This window comes from Notolepis coatsorum (assembly GCF_963971535.1).
Source record: "Notolepis coatsorum genome assembly, chromosome: 13".
Classification (NCBI taxonomy): Eukaryota; Metazoa; Chordata; class Actinopteri; order Aulopiformes; family Paralepididae; genus Notolepis; species Notolepis coatsorum.
The window spans coordinates 40,175,734-40,192,751 of record NC_140177.1 but is presented as its reverse complement, the minus strand read 5'-3'; the positions used below and the strand labels follow the sequence as shown (position 1 = coordinate 40,192,751).

Below are 17,018 nucleotides of genomic sequence, written 5' to 3'. Positions count from 1 at the left end.
TGTTTTATTTTTTTTGTGGATAGCGTTGGTTATATTTTATATGTATATGCCAGGAAAGTAGCTCAGTATCACATCTTTGAGTCACATTACAATAATCCATGTTTTTTTATTTTATTTTTGATCACTATTAACTAGGGATGCTCGATATTGGCTTTTTTACCGATACCGATATTCCGATATTGTCCAACTCTTAATTTCTGATACCGATATCAACCGATACCGATATATGCAGGGTTTCCCACCCCAAAAAACGGAATAATTTCAGGTAACTAATCATTTCACTGGATATATATATAACAAATATTGTTTTTTTAAACGGATACCGATATTTTCCGATATCACATTTTACTGCCGATATCGGCCGATAATATCGGTCGGCCGATAATATCGGACATCCCTACTATTAACACATTAACTGCCACGCTTATATCCATCAATGTTTGATCACTGCCAGCACTGTAAGTCTATGGAGATGTTTACCTTCTTTGCAGGGCTATAACTTTTTAAATTGTATTGCTAAATTGACATTACTATGGCCCATTCAACATCGATTATCTATCGTTCAGGATGTAGGAACGTTTTACTTTTTCATTCATACATTCATACAAAAATACCGTCTAGAGTATAAATATGTTTTTATCGTTTTCTGCAGTAATTCCTAGAACGTGAGATATAGGCATAAATGCATATATTAGATTATCAAATGCCGTTTGATACCGATCGACGCTATATTAAAAATTTCAACTGTACATGGTCCTAAACTTTATGACTGATCATGCGCGGGTGAACGGGGGGGGGGGGGGGTCGTTTATAATTCCGTGATCGTCGTTAAATGCTTCATGTAGTATGGATGATATATAGATCAGAGCAGTTTGTATGGATAATAATAAACAAAAACGCTGAAACTCACGGCAGCTTCCTCTTAGCGTTGGGCGATGATACTGGAGCAAACAGATCCCAGTTATGTGATGGGGATCGAGGCGATCCATTTCCGGTTTGTATGATAATAATAACAGCCCAAATCATGTGGATTATTGAGTTATGGCAGCAATCCATATAATAATAATGATGGATTGGATTTATATAGCGCTCTTCTCTGACTGACTGTTGCTCTGACTCAGAGCGCTTCACAGAGTCCATTATTCGTTCATACACAGTCATACCGGTGGTGGTAAGCTACAATTGCAGCCAGAGCTGCCCTGAGGCAGACTCACGGAAGCGTGGCGAATAATCAACGCCTACGGCCCCTCCGACCACCACCAACATTCATTCACATGCATACACATTCATACGAGGCAAGTAGGTTAAGTGTCTTGCCCAAGGACACAACGGCAATGGGATGGACATGGGCTTGAGCGGGATTCGAACCACCAACCCTTCGATCATTGGACGCCCCGCTCTAACCCTGAGCCACGCCGCCCCACATATCCACGGTGTGTGGCTAGAGTCCGGGATGATAAACGAGTGGCCGGACGGATTTAGGGGACGGACCGAGCTCCAACGGGCATATCCGGTTTGGCAACTCGCCGATCAGCCACCAGGTGGCAGTATTGAAGCGTTGCAGAGTTGTGCCGGCTCAGACAGCATCAGACAAGGATCCGTGAGTGAAATATGAATACCATGGCGAAAATATGAAATATGATCAGAATAACGTCGTACGCCGTGATCTGGCAGAATTTGCATGAACTTGAAACGCGTTCTATGACGTTATTGGCGGAGAAAGTGTTAAGCGTGTGGAATAAAAATGTCACACCAGGGCCCTAATTTATCAACGTTGCGTACGCACAGATATGTGCTTAACCCGTGCGTACGACCATTTCTAAGCAAAGTGTGGGATTTATCAATTTGAACGTGAACTTGACTTTGTGCTTATGTCTACGCACAGCTCTGAGCATGCGTAGCTGACGCCCAGTGGTAGAATATCGTTACTACGGCATATGCGCTCCTCAGTTCATGCATTAGTTTCAACGCGGAAATAAGCTTTCGTGCATTACTCCCGACACTGGCGTGTGTTCTGTATGAACCGTAATTCATTATAGTTCATTGTGAAATAGCGACAGTAGTGTAATTATAATGGGCTCATGCGCGAACAAGAGGTTGGCTTGCTTGTTTGGCACGGGGGGCAGACGCAGAACACCTAGTGTAACTGCCGCCGTGTCATAGTGTAATTCAAGTTAAGCTTCAGTATGATGTCATAGTAGCACCGGTTAGAACAGGCTAGAACGTTCTGGAACGGTCTTGAGGTTTGAGGATGCCGCAGTGATGTCATAGCAGAACCTTCCAGAACTGCGCTCCACAGTGTATAAATAGAGAGAACTTACAAGGGTTCTCTCTCACTTCTCAACCACCATCAACCACCTAGCCCCTTTCGTGACTGTGATGCACCGAGTGAATCCACAGTCACTTGCTCCTCAATAGGAAACCAACCTAGATTTACCCTGAATGACTGGTTCTGACCGAACCGTTCGTTATACAAGAATCACAGAGACGTTTCAAAGGTACTCACAGTTGCAGGAGGGTTTCGGACAGAGATACGGGATGGTTTGAAAGCTCTGCGTTGCTAATAAACATTTTAAATAATTTTCATAAACTGGTCAACACTGCATTATTTCCGGCGTTGTGTGCATGATGCGCATGCGCTGTGATCACACCAGGGCCCCGTTCCCCGTACCTGGATAACTGAGTTAGCCGGATAACTTTCGGTCAAGCCTGACTTAAGCCGGACCTTTCTGTTCCCCGACGCGCGATTGTCCAAATCACCATGACAACAGATCAAAAAGTTTGAGCCTGGTCGGGAGCAGGGTTAAGTTCAGTTAGCCGGATGAACTATGGCCACGCCCCCGCAAAGGAGTGACAGCTCGTTTCCTGAAATGATTCTCACAGTCTAGAGATCCCATTTATACCATTCTGAATTACGTTTCTGTGCTTCGTTTTCCTAGAGGGGGCTTTTGAAATGTATAATAATAGAACTAAATGCTGATAATAAATCATATTGAGCCTATAGATTTACTTTGTCCTAAATAAAATAATGCACGTCATATACGGCGCTCGGAGTCGCGATACACGCTGCATGTGGTTATTTTAATAACGGCTCATTGCAAATGTGAATCCCGCGGGGATATTTTTAATGAATGAAACCTATCGGCCGTTTGGCTCTGATTAGTTTCATATATTAATCTCCGCTGTAGATTTGCTTAACGGAGCGCCGGATTGTGTTTCATTCAAGCATAAAATTGAAGTGTCTATGCGGGGATTGTGGTTTTTGTGTGATATTGTAACTGGGATTAAAATGTCTGATGAGATGCGCTGTTTGACGGGTTTGAGAAATTGAATGAGCCGTTGACGTCACATTAATGCATTTGAGAATAAAGAGATAAAACTTCATTTTTTGGTAAGAAAAATATTCTAAACACGGGTCTCTCGTCCATTAATGCATAAACAATGAGTATATCACGTCTGGCACAGTGGCGCAGCGGCTAGTGCTGAATCCTGGCAGCGTGTTGCTTAATGACAAGCATAGAGTGCAAGAATGTGACAATTTGACCATGTGACCGCGGCAACGCGGGAGAGCGGCAGTGCGGAAATAGGCTGTCTCTAAGACAAACTCTAACCTTAACCAGCTCCTTAACAGCGCCTAAACTTAACCGTTCTAACCTTAACCAACTCCGAAACAATGCCTAACCTTAACCTTAACCATGCCTAACCTTAACCATAGAAAGAATATTGCCATTCTCTTTGACAAACTCTAACCTTAACCAGCTCCTTAACAGCGCCTAAACTTAACCGTTCTAACCTTAACCAACTCCGAAACAATGCCTAACCTTAACCTTAACCTTAACCATGCCTAACCTTAACCGGCGAAAGAATACACGTTAAAAAAAAAATCACGTTAAAAAAAAAAAAATCATGGGATTCGAACTCGTCAACAACGAACCGCAGGACCGCAGGACCGCTGCTCTGCCAGGTGAGCTGAAGCGCCGAATGAAAATCTTGGCTGATTACTGCGGCGGTTACCTAATTCCGCTCGCGCTCTGCCGCTCCGCTCGCTCTGCCGCTCTGCTCTGCGGTTGCCGCGCCTGCCGCGGGGCATGGCGCAGCCAATCAGGGAAAACGCGGAAGCAAAAGCAGCACTCTATGCTTGTCATTAAGCAATAGGCATCCTGGCAACCGGGCGACCGGTGTTCAAAACCCCGTGTTTCCAATATAATTTTTTTGGAATATAATATTAATGATTATACGCAAAAGTAGCCTAGTTTTAAGTTAAAATATTATAAATCTACATGCATTGAGGATGTCATTCTTTATATAGCTCTCAACGTGCACCAAATTGAATTATTCCTACATTGCAAAAAGAAGGAAAAGACTAGGATTCGAACCCCGGTCGTCTGCGTGAAAGTCAAAAGGACAAACCGTCACACCGCAGTACAGATAAATAAAAAATCCACCATACATCAATCAATGGATAAGAGAGCCGTATCCTTATTCTGAAACAGTTGAACTAATTATTTTCGCTAGCAAGATCTCATTTGATTATTCAATGCATAAACCTACTGCCAGCAGGAACGTTTAAAGAAATATAATCTGATTGATTGGGGTAATGAGGGATTTAAAATTAGCCTATAGATTATGCATTTAACTTGTCGGCAAGGCTATTGAGCCGCCTGCAATCTGTAAAACAATCAATCAATCAATGCCGTTAGAAGATCAGGATTTCTGCGATCTACACCTGCTGTCTTTTCAACTGAAGCGGCCGCGCGCACTTATCCAGAGTCTCAAGTCTGGCTCGAGTTAACGAGACTGAATCAGCGTTCCAGGAACAGGAAAATCCCGGCTTCAAACATCGGGTTAACTGAATCTGGATAATGGGACTCTTGATCGACTTAGTTGAACCAGGTACGGGGAATAGGGCCCAGGCAGCCAACGCCGGAAATAATGCTGTGTTGACCAGTTTATAAAAAATATTTAAAATGTTTATTAGCAACGCAGAGCTTTCAAACCATCCTGTATCTCTGTCCAAAACCCTCGTGCAACTGTGAGTACCTTTGACATTTTTCTGTGATTCTTGTATAACGAACGGTTCGGTTAGAACCAGTCCTTCAGGCTAAATCTAGGTTGGTTTCCTATTGAGGAGCAAGTGACTGTGGATTCACTCGGTGCATCACAGTCATGAAAGGGGTTATAGAACACCCACCTCCAAACGCGATTAAATATTGTTTCAAATAAAAAGCGACATACAAATAAGATTGGCCACAACGAAATGCTTTCTACTTCAATTTGTTGGTTAGAATAGATTACCTCGCTCCGTTGAAACTTCACTGAGACTAACAGTAAAAGAATTTTTTTTTTGTGAGCTCCGCGCACAGACGTGATAATAATAATAATAATAATAATAACAATAACAATAATAGAGCTTCATTTTATATAGCGCCTTTCAAGAGACCCATACAAGGTCGCTTTACATACATTTACATTTACATTTAGTCATTTAGCTGACGCTTTTATCCAAAGCGACTTACAAGTTCTGTGCGACAAGACAGCAAGAAGGGTATAACTCTATCAGCTGAGTAACAATGTTCATCAAAGTGTTGCGTGTTACAGTGTAGGTTAGTTTATTAGGACAAGTGCATGACATTAAGGTTAGTCGGGGTTCGATTTTTTTTTTTTTTTTTTTATCATTTCAGATAATGGTTGAAGAAGTGAGTCTTTAGTCGACGGCGAAAGATTGGACGGGATTCGGCTGTCCTAACTGGGATGGGTAGTTCATTCCACCATTGTGGGGCAAGGACTGAGAATAGGCGGCTTCTCTTTGATGACCCTCCGGGAGCTTGGATAGGAGTAGATCTGAGGCGGCCAGAAGATGCAGAGCGTAGGGGTCTTGAGGGTGTGTAGTTAGAGACCATTGACCGGAGGTAGGCGGGAGCGGTTCCCTTTGCCGCACGGTATGCTAGGTCGAGGGCCTTGAAGCGGATACGTGCAGCAATGGGGAGCCAGTGCAGGTCCCTAAGAAGTGGGGTGACATGGGCCGACTTCGGTAGGTTTGAGATCAGGCGGGCCGCTGCGTTTTGAATGAGTTGAAGAGGCTTGGTGGCAGTGGCCGGGAGGCCAGCTAGCAGTGCGTTGCAGTAGTCGAGGCGGGAGATGACTGTTGATTGGACGAGGAGTTGGGTGGCTTCTTTTGTCAGGAAGGGGCGTATCCTTCTGACGTTGCTCAGGAGGAATCTGCAGGTTCTGGTTGTCGCTGCGATGTGAGCAGAGAAGTTCAGCTGGTCGTCGAGGACAACACCAAGGTTCTTGGCGGTCGGCGACGCGGTCACAGCTGCATTCTCGACTGTGATGGAGAGGTCGGTCAGGGGGGAGGATTTGGCCGGCAGGTGGAGCAATTCTGTTTTGCTTAGGTTCAGTTTGAGGTGGTTGGTCGTCATCCAGGCGGAGATGTCGGACAGACAGGCCGAGATCCGCTCAGAGACGTGGATATCTGAGGGAGGGAAGGGAAGAGTTGAGTATCATCGGCATAACAATGATATGAGAAGCCATGAGACGTGATAATGTTACCCAGTGATTTAGTGTAGAGGGAGAAGAGAAGGGGTCCTAGGACCGAGCCCTGGGGGACACCCGTCCGGAGGGGGCGGGTGGCCGACAGAGTCCCTCTCCATGACACTTGGTAGGAGCGGTCATTGAGGTATGATGTCAGCCATGTCAGCGCAGATCCAGCAACTCCCATTCCTGCGAGGGCCGCGAGGAGGATCTGATGGTTGACTGTGTCGAAGGCTGCAGATAGATCTAGGAGAATCAGGACAGAGGAGAGGCCTTTCGCTTTTGCTAAGTGAAGTGCCTCTGTGACCGCAATGAGGGCCGTTTCTGTGGAGTGGCCAGTCCGGAAGCCAGACTGATTGGGGTCTAGGAGGTCATTCTGTAAGAGATAAGCAGTAAGTTGGTTGGATACAGCACGTTCAAGTGTTTTAGAAAGGAAGGAGAGAAGAGAGACAGGACGATAGTTGGCTATGACGGTGGGGTTCAGGGTTGGTTTTTTTATAAGGGGCGTGACTCTGGCTTGTTTTAGGGAGGTGGGGACCACCCCCGAGTTGAGTGAGGAGTTGATGGTTGCAGTTAGGAATGGGAGGATGTCCGGTGCTATGGTCTGGAGGAGTGGGGAGGGTAGCTGGTCCAGCTGGCATGTAGTCGGACGGTTCAACGTTACCAGTGTCAGGGTCTCGGCTTCTGTAATGGGAGAGAAAGATGACAGAGTGAAGGATGAGGTTCTCGATTCAGCGTTTGGAATGGGTGGGGGTTGGGAGAAGGAGCTGCGGATGTTCTCCACTTTTTCCTCAAAGAAGATCGCAAAGTCTTCGGCAGAAAAAGATGAGGGAGGAGGAGGTGGGGGGGGAGTGAGGAGGGAGGACATGGTAGCATGCAAACTGGATTTATCACACGTGCGTACACAGGTCCTACGCACACCTGTCTTGATAAATATCACTTTGATCATAGATAGGGGGGGGGAAATAACAAAGTAATAAACATAGTGGACAGACTATGTAAATATGATGATGGGATTCAAGTTCATGTTTGTATTGATCACATAGGCAGGCTACACATGGCGTATAGGCTACATCATACATGGCAGTGAGATTCATTGTTCTTGTATATGCTCTCGTATTATTGTTTATATAGGCTACCCAATACTGACATCAAAATAGATTGTATGCCTCTAGAAATCATATGCAGCAGGTAAAAAATTGACGGAAAATCCGTCGCGATTTGGAATACAATTGAGGAGAACTTTAATCCCTGGGTATTAATCGAACAAAACGGAAAAAGGCAGTCATATTCCAGCACAGGCTTTATTAGTTAATATGGGCTTTAAGAGATATCATATCCGACATCATCGTACGTGTACATGTCTGTCAGCCTGTCTCGTATTTCTCCATAACACGCAATTCCCTCGGGTCAGTCCATTATTTCACATCCCATGGGGGTGTTTCATGACCATATATGGATAATCGGGGCGGTTCTGGTATGCAAATACTTAAAACCATGCACAAGCTCAAGCGTAGGATCAAAGTGATATTTATCAAGACAGGTGTGCGTAGGACCTGTGTACGCACGTGTGATAAATCCAGTTTTTTTTGTGCGTGCACACATTCTAAATTCTGTGCTGATGTATGAAAATAGAACACTTTCTAAGGAATTTTGATAAATGAGGGCCCCTGGCTTCCACCCTAGTCGCAGAAATTAACTTGACTCCCATGACTCACATTTTTCCTTACGTTGTATCTCGCCGCCTTTCTGCTCGTTCATGTTGCCTGTCACAAGCCCAGTGTTGTAGGCTGAGGTGCGCACTTTCAGAGCCTCACGGATGGATTTATCTACCCAGGGCTTTTGGTTTGGGAAAACTCTAATTGTAGTGGAGGGGATTGTTTCTTCTACCAGAGTACCAACAAAGTCCAGCACTGTTTCAGTGTAATCATTTATATTATCTGTGTTCTCATGGAACACGCTCCAGTCTGTGCACGCGAGTGCCTCCTGCAGCGTGTTCTCCGATTCCACAGACCAACGCTTTGCAAGTTACAGGTTGAAAAAACCCTCAGCTCGGAACTAGGCAAAATCTGCATATGGCTCGCTGATAACAAACTATCATTACACATGTGCAAAACAGAGTCCATTCTCTTCGGTTCAAATAACAAACTCAGCAAGACCGACGGCTTCTCAGTTACAGTGGGTGACAATATTGTCACAAGGAAAGATGAAATTACCTACCTGGGCTCCATCCTAGAGGCAAATCTTTCCTGTGACAAAATGGCATCCAATGTAATAAAAAAGTCAACCAACAAACTAGATTCTTGTACCTGATCTCCTCTCTGGTAAACAAGAATACCCTGAAGACTCTGGCAGGAGCACTCATTCAAGGGTACTACGACTATGCTTGCACCTCATGGTACCAAAGCACCTCAAAGGCGCTAAAAACAAGATTACAAACATCACAAAACAAACTGGTCAGACTCAGACTACTACTTGACCTTACCCCTAGAACCCACCTCACCCCTGCCCACTTTGACAACCTAGGATGGCTTAGAGTAGACGACAGAGTACAGCAACTTGCAATGGGCCTGGTCTACAAGATACACTATACGACTAAGGTACCCATGTACATGTCAAAATACTTCCCAAAGGTCAGTGAATACCACGACCACAACACCAGAGGAAGCTCAACAAATCATGTTAAACCCAGATTCGGCTCAAACAAGGGACTAAACACGTTTCGCAATTATGCCACATCAATGTGGAACGCCCCACCCAAAGCTGTAAAGGAATGTGAATCCCTACCCACATTCAAAACCGCTCTTAAAGAGCACCTACGGGAGGCTGCAATTCGAAACTGGCCACTGTAAATGTCCAAACCCCCCCACCCCCTCCTAATAGACAGTCTCCTCCCCACCGCATGTATATATTCTCTCCCCGCCATATGTATATTTCTCTCCCACTCACCCACCCCCTCCTAATGTACAGTCTCCTCCCCACCGTATGTATATTTCTCTCCCACCCACCCACCCCCTCCTAATGTACAGTCCCCTCCCCATCATATGTATATACTCTGTCAGGATCTATGGGTAACAGTACTGTATATTTGAATACCGTATATGTCACAAATGTATCAGTACTAAATACCTCTATGTCCCTATGCCATAAATGTCATGTATGTTGTGTATGTCATAAATGTCAATATGAATTGAAAATGGGGGACCCTGATGTAAACAAGACAAATGTCTTTCTCTGGTCTGCATCCCCTTAACAATTGTGTGTATTGAGCCGTACTGTATTGTACCCATTCTGCAATCTGTTAAATAAAGTTTTCATTCATTCATTCATTCATTCATTCATTCATTCAAACAAAATAAAAATCACAGACTTAAAAAAAAAAAAAAATGGCCGTCGATAATAATTTTTTTGTCAGACTTGAATCTACTATTCAGCGTTTCCCAAACTTAGGGTTGCGCCCAAAATGGGTCGTGGACTAGTTTTTATTGGGTCGCCAATTGGCAGAGTAAAATGCATAACAATCAGGCACGTTGGAAGGGGGGGTGTGGCAGCTTCAGTTACTGCACAAAAGTAAAATGGTATTTTTATATACTGTAACATATATATAATATAAGTTATAAGTTTATCCTGCTCAAAGCACTTGACTTCACCATTGTGTTAAATTGTATCTGAATCGGGAGATGATCTTCTCTCGTCACAATTGAAATTGTATTTCTCCATCGCGCAAAAGCTGGCTGGCAGTCTATATGAAGTTTGTTGTTAGATGGCATGCTTTGTAGCACCCCCCTCTGCACCTCCCTCTGATTAAAAAGGACACTGTCACACAAAGCGATTTCACTGGATGTCCCAGACACAATGGAAGTTTGGATATATTCGTAACGACATATGTTGGATTATGTAATTGGTTTGTCATGACCCATTGTCAAAACAATAATAAATCCCGGGATTTATATGAAGTTTGTTGTTAGATGGCATGCTTTGTAGCACCGCACCTCCCTCTGCTTCTAGACACGGAGGCAATTTTTTTTTTTTTACCTACTTTTTCTGTGGATGGTTTTGTGAATAAATCTCCATTATGCTTCAATTACTGTGTGTTTATTGTATAGCAATAAGGTTGGGTGAATTCGGCCATTGTATAAACGCATTACATCACTTGAAGTCGTGTGTTATACGAATTAGATCACGCCTAGGGGGGTCTAACGACCCTTGGCTGAGCCTCGGGCCTAACAACCACCCCTAGGCGTGACCTAATTCGTATAACACACTCCGCCGCGTGATGTAATGCTTAAATACATGCATTTAACTAAAAAACTTGCCGTTTCTCGCCTGTATACGCTACTATTTCGAAAATCAACTCTATATTATCGGTATTATGTTTCATCATGAATGCATGAAAGGGTGGGGGGGTTAGTTTTTTTATGCTTTGATCGTCACCAACGGAATACGTTACACAGTACATTACACACATACGCTCCGATCGCAATGGAGGAATTATTGGATCAACGCAAGATTGATACCATATAGCCCTTACCTTGACTAGGATGTAACCCAAAAAGAATATTCCAATTATCTGATCGCCATTCCAAGTATTGATGTCGATCGTGTCCATAACATAATCCACCAAAGAACATGAATCGGGAGTGTTTGATTCTTATAAATCCATGCGTTATAAGTAGGGATGCTCGATATTGGCTTTTTTACCGATACCGATATACCGATATTGTGCAACTCTTAATTTCCGATACCGATATCAACCGATATCACATTTTAATGCCGATATCGGCCGATAATATCGGTAGGCCGATAATATCGGACATCATTTCTATAGAAATGCAAAAAAAAAAAAATTAAATAAAAAAAAAATTGAAAACCGATACCGATATTTTCCGATATCACATTTTAATGCCGATATCGGCCGATAATATCGGTAGGCCGATAATATCGGACACCCCTAGTTATAAGCGCTCGTCATGCCCGACTAGGAAAAGCACACCCGAATACAGAGAGTTTCAAAGGATGTGCAATACAGGCTGCAACCCACCAGGCAGCGGTATTGGACTTTTGCGATCTCAGACCCATTCCCAATGATAACATCAGGCTCCCTGGATGGATAATGAAAGGAAATAGCGAATAAAAGAAATAACGACCAAAACCCGACTATACTCGGGTCTGGCGCTGAATGTTCGGCGAGTTAACCCGACTATCATCGGGTCTGTTGTGGAAAGTGTTAATAGCATTGTTATTGTTATTATTATTATTATTATTATTGTTATTATTATTATTATTATTATTATTATTATTATTATTATTATTATTATTATTATTATTATTATTATTATTATTATTATTATTATTATTATTATTATTAGTAGTAATAGTAATAGTGTTTTTATTGTTATTGTTATTATTGTTATCATTGGATTGTCCTGTGTGTGAGCAGCAGTTGGATCATGACAGTGCTGTTATCCAGAGGAGGCTGATCCAGGAAGCTCTATTGGACATCACACTGCCAGTCCTCACCAGACATATTGATACTGCCTGGAGACAGGTACTGTCTTACTGTCTTACTGTCTTACTGTCTGTCTGTCTGTCTGTCTGTCTGTCTGTCTGTCTGTCTGTCTGTCTGTCTGTCTGTCTGTCTGTCTGTCTGTCTGCCTGCCTGCCTGCCTGCCTGCCTGCCTGTCTGTCTGTCGTCTGTCTGTCTGTCTGTCTGTCTGTCTGTCTGTCTGTCTGTCTGTCTGTCTGTCTGTCTGTCTGTCTGTCTGTCTGTTTGTCTGTCTGTCTGTCTGTCTGTCTGTCTGTCTGTTTCTGTGTCTGTACTGAGAAACAGACTTGGACACTACTAACGTGATAGTCTTGCATAGCCAGACCTCTCCCCCACTATGTTAGCACTGTGCCAGCACAGGAGAAAGGTCTGGCAGAACCCATTATCATTCTGCACTAGCTTGGAAAAAAATGCAGGATGTTTGTATTTAGCCGTAAGGTCCCCAATTGGGGGACCCTGCTTTTCTTTATCATAAATCGATCAATAGAGACCGTATTAGAGCCCCAATTATCATATCATATCATATCATTGGAAAGCCACACTCATTTGCTACAAAATGTTCGAGATCGCCAAATGATTGACGGAGCTAGAGCCCCCAGAGGTCGGGGTGGTAATGTGTACTTTGGCGCACGCCTCACATATCGGCATGTAACTCGAGAACCGCTGAGCGGATTTTGTCACCTCAAAGGGCAATTGACAGGCAACAAATAGGGCTTTAATTCTATCTATATATTGTATTAAAGGAAATGCACACCCGAGCAGCTAGAGGTCGGCAAAGTGGCGTGTCGCGAATTGTCCTCATGAGGGCCCACATGTGAGCCCTTGGATGTTAAGTATTTCTTTTTCTTTTTAGCCAAGAGCAAAGACCATAACCCTATCAAAACAGCAGTCAAAGTGTATATTTTCATTTTTACCGATGTATTGTAAGATTTACCGAAAATAAGAATTTATCGAAAAAAATGCTAATTATATCTCTTTTATCGTAAAACCGTGAGGAAATGACTAAATCCAGATTTAACCCTGCCATTGGAAAGAAGAGCCTTTTCCCTATCCATAGATGTATGATTTGGCCATAATAAGGTCAAGGTCAAGTTCAAGGTCAAATATGAATTTATAATTAAAATCGATTATCATTTATTACTGTATATCCTTCTATTTAATCATCTTCCCTTTATTCATTTGCTTAGCTTTTGTTGTACACTTGATCTCAATAAGGTGGTGAATGAGCTCATGGAGCGAAATCTCTTTGTTACAATAGTAACATGGTGTTATTCACCGGCACAGATGCAAAAAAATATCATAATTTATATTCTCCTTTTTTTCATTACAATTTACTCAAGTCTAGTAACAGACACAATATTTCTGACACTGGGAATACATACCCCCAGGTCCCTAAATGTTCCTAGATACCAAGAACATGCAAATTGACCTTGTAGAAGTGGAGCAATCTTCTTTTTTATTATTTTTTTATTAATTTTTTAGCGTTTATCGCTTTTTACTACTGGGCAGTCCAGTAGAGAGAGAGAGAGAGAGAGAGGAAGAACGGGAGAGCGGGTGGAAGACATTCGCCAAATGACGCCGGGTCCGGGAATCGAACCCGGGTCGGCCGTGCCGCAACGCAGCGTGTTACATGGTTCGCCACTTGGGCGCCCCAAGTGGAGCAATCTTCCATTTACTTAGGCATGTACCTTTAGGCGAAATTTCGGAAAATAGGGCTACAGCTTAACAGGTTAAACCAATCAGAATCGTCCAGGGGCGGGTCTAAAATGCACCATTGAAAACACAGGTGGGCGGGAAACGGATCAGCAACCATGCGAGACCGTCCCTTTAGATCAGTGATTCCCAACCTGGGGTCCGCGGACCCCCTGGGGGTCCGCCAGGGGGCGCAGGGGGTCCGCCAGACCACAGATGATTTGAGTTTTTTTTCTTTTTTTTAATTTTTTTTTCTTTTTTTTTCAGAGAAATATTTAATTAGCATATTTGTATCATCAGAAGCATGAATAGTCCTGGCGGTTAGGTGGTCGAGCGGAGATTGCGTTCGTCACCAGCCCCGGAGCTGTGAGCTTGGTTCGCCTGTTCGAATCCAGCTCACAGCTCCGGGGTTGTCACCAGCTTGGCTGGCCGTCTGCACTGATACAATTGGCTGTATCAGAGGGTGGGAGAAGCTGGCGGGGTGGGTCCGGGTCGTTGTAAACAGCGACTCCTACAGTTCGGTCGGGGCGCCTGCTAAGCGCGGATTGGACGTGAGGGGGATAGTGTGGTCCTCCCACACGCTACGCCCTCTCAATGAGAATCCGCGCTGCCAGGTGAAAAGAAGCGGTGATTGGCTGGACGTGTGTCGGAGGAAGCACGTGGTAGCCTCCACTCTCCCAAATGATCTGACTGTGGGGGGTAAAGCGCAGCGACCAGGAAGGGACTGGGAATTGGCATACGACTAACATTGGGATGGGAGAAAATCGGAGGAAAATGGAGGGGGAAAAAGACAAAAAAAATAAAAATAAAAATAAGCATGAATAGTCTCTCCACTACAATAAAAAATAAAGATAAATAAATAAACATCTAGACATGATTTTTGAACGTTAACAGTAGGCTACCGGGTAGCCGCTAAAACGCGAATCAGTTGACTGTATCACTTTCTGTAGCTAGCCTAGCACGCTAGTTAACTTTCTCGGCTCGTCTGCAGTCAGCCGCCAGAGGCGAAAATGTGTGACAAACGAAAAGGAGATGACGGCAGCTCATCTGCAAAAAAAGTTAGGACCTACAGCAATCGCGAAAATTACATCACCATGGGCTTCACTGAGGGACCAGACAAACGACCTGAGTGTGTGATTTGTGGAGAAAAGTTGGCAAACTCGAGCCTGAAGCCCAGCAAGCTGAAGAGACATCAGGCGTCTAAGCACCCAGAAACCGTTGGGAAGGATCCGGACTTTTTTCGGAGGAAAGAACAGTCTCTCAAGGCGAACAAGCCTGTTGATGTTAGAGTAGCGTGGAGCAGGGGTGGCAGTGATTTACAGAAGGCTACCGAAGCCTCCTTTGAGTGTTCGCTTTTAATTGCAAAAGCAAAGAAACCGCACAATATTGGCGAGCAGCTCATCAAACCAGCCTGCATCAAAATGGTTTAGAAACTGTGCGGCCCACAGGTGGCGGATAAACTAAAATCAGTACCACTCTCGAACAATGTAGTGAAAGACCGAATTGATAAGATGTCAAGTGATTGCGAGCAGCAGCTGTCAGAAAAGCTTAGAAAGGGTCCATTTGCCATACAACTTGATGAAACTACAACTGTCGCAGACGAGGCTGTGCTCATCGTTTATGTGCAATATATCGAAAATGAGGATCTGAAGCAGGACATTCTCATGTCAGTCAACCTTACTACCACCACTCGAGGTGAGGATATTTTTACTGCAGTGGATTCTTACTTCATTCAACATAAATGCAAACCGTTCACCATTAGGGACTGATTTGAGAGGATGAATACAGGATTTGAATATTGGCCAAACATTTTGAAATGCATATGGTGCAAGATGAGATTTGTTGATTGAAGGCACAAGTTAAAGAAGCATAGTGGGTCTAATTGTGATGCATATGCCTGTGTATAAGCAGTTTGTTATTAAAATGACAAAAAAAAGGTATTAAACCCAGCTAGGACAGATTCTCTCTGCTACTGATTGGAATTTCCTGTCTCATATTTAGTTTAATTTGTTGCATTGATTTGTTCCATAAATGCAAACCGTTCACCATTAGGGCCTGATTTGAGAGGATGAATACAGCATTTGAATATTGGCCAAACATTTTGAAATGCATATGGTGCAAGATGAGATTTGTTGATTGAAGGCACAAGTCAAAGAAGCATAGTGGGTCTAATTGTGATGCATATGCCTGTGTATAAGCAGTTTGTTATTAAAATAAAAAAAAAAAAAGTATTTTATGGTATCTTATTAGGAGGGGGTCCGCGAATTTCATCAGAGATGTTTGGGGGTCCCTGGGGGGAAAAAGGTTGGGAACCACTGCTTTAGATGATCTGAAGATAGTCTCAGTACCGTAAATCCTCTAATATTGGACGGGTCTTGTATTTACCTCAGCTGCAAAGAGCACCAGGCCTTTATTAGAGAGAGGCTTATATAAGAGGCAGGCCTTAATTTCACAAACTGGCCAATTGTAATTGTGATTGATTGATTGATTGATTTTATTTAGACATAAACATATACAGATCACATGAGTATTTGCTTTGTCAGGGTGAAACTGTGGTGGATTAACGTAATTAACACACTGAAGTTGGAACTGTCTATAGGTTGCGGGGTCCGGGGACGATATAGCGTGTGGTACCTTCTCGACTCTACCTAAGTCGAATCGAGTTGATGATAACATGTAGTAGCTTTAGCTAACGCTATCATAGCCATCATGATATGTGATGTCAGCTGGACAATGCCAGCCCCGCCCAGCCAACGCCATATAGATAGCGAACGTTAACCTACGTTTGCAAACGAAGCCAACGTCATCCAGCTGACACCACAGATCTGGCTATGACAACGTTAGCTAACACTAATGCTAACGCGTGGGAAACGTTAATGTAGTCAGTGTAGAGAGAGGCAGCACTTAATTTGCATTGGCAAGAGTTTATCTCATTCTATATCACGGCACGAAAAATAAAAAATTAACTTTTTTTTGCTACCTTGTATTGGAAGCCGGCCTGTATTTGTCTGCATGTATCGAACCCCCGGCCATTATAAGAGGCCTGTCCTCTATTCGAGTACCCTCCAATATTAGAGGATTAACGGTATATAATATATTATACATTTTTTTTATTATATTATTTTATATATTTTAAACAATCCACAGAATGAATCCAGTAGGTCCGCCTTAGTGCACAATCTAAATCTTTGTCAAAGTGTTCCATCGTAAGCATGTAGCTTAGCTAGCTTGAGCACTTGTCGTCGTT

The 17,018-nt window shown here is 43.5% G+C and overlaps 1 protein-coding gene across 1 annotated transcript in view; it reads left to right on the top strand.

The window, feature by feature from the left end:
* The window catches only part of LOC311239337 (protein Niban 1-like), a gene marked incomplete at its 3' end in the record, with an annotated part of 121,538 nt that overhangs the window by 87,847 nt on the left and 16,673 nt on the right, over positions 1-17,018 (top strand). Inside the window, exon 12 of the mRNA XM_084327643.1 lies at positions 11,975-12,082. Within this exon, the coding sequence (XP_084183769.1) occupies positions 11,975-12,082 (108 nt within the window). The remainder of the gene's footprint in view (positions 1-11,974; positions 12,083-17,018) is intronic.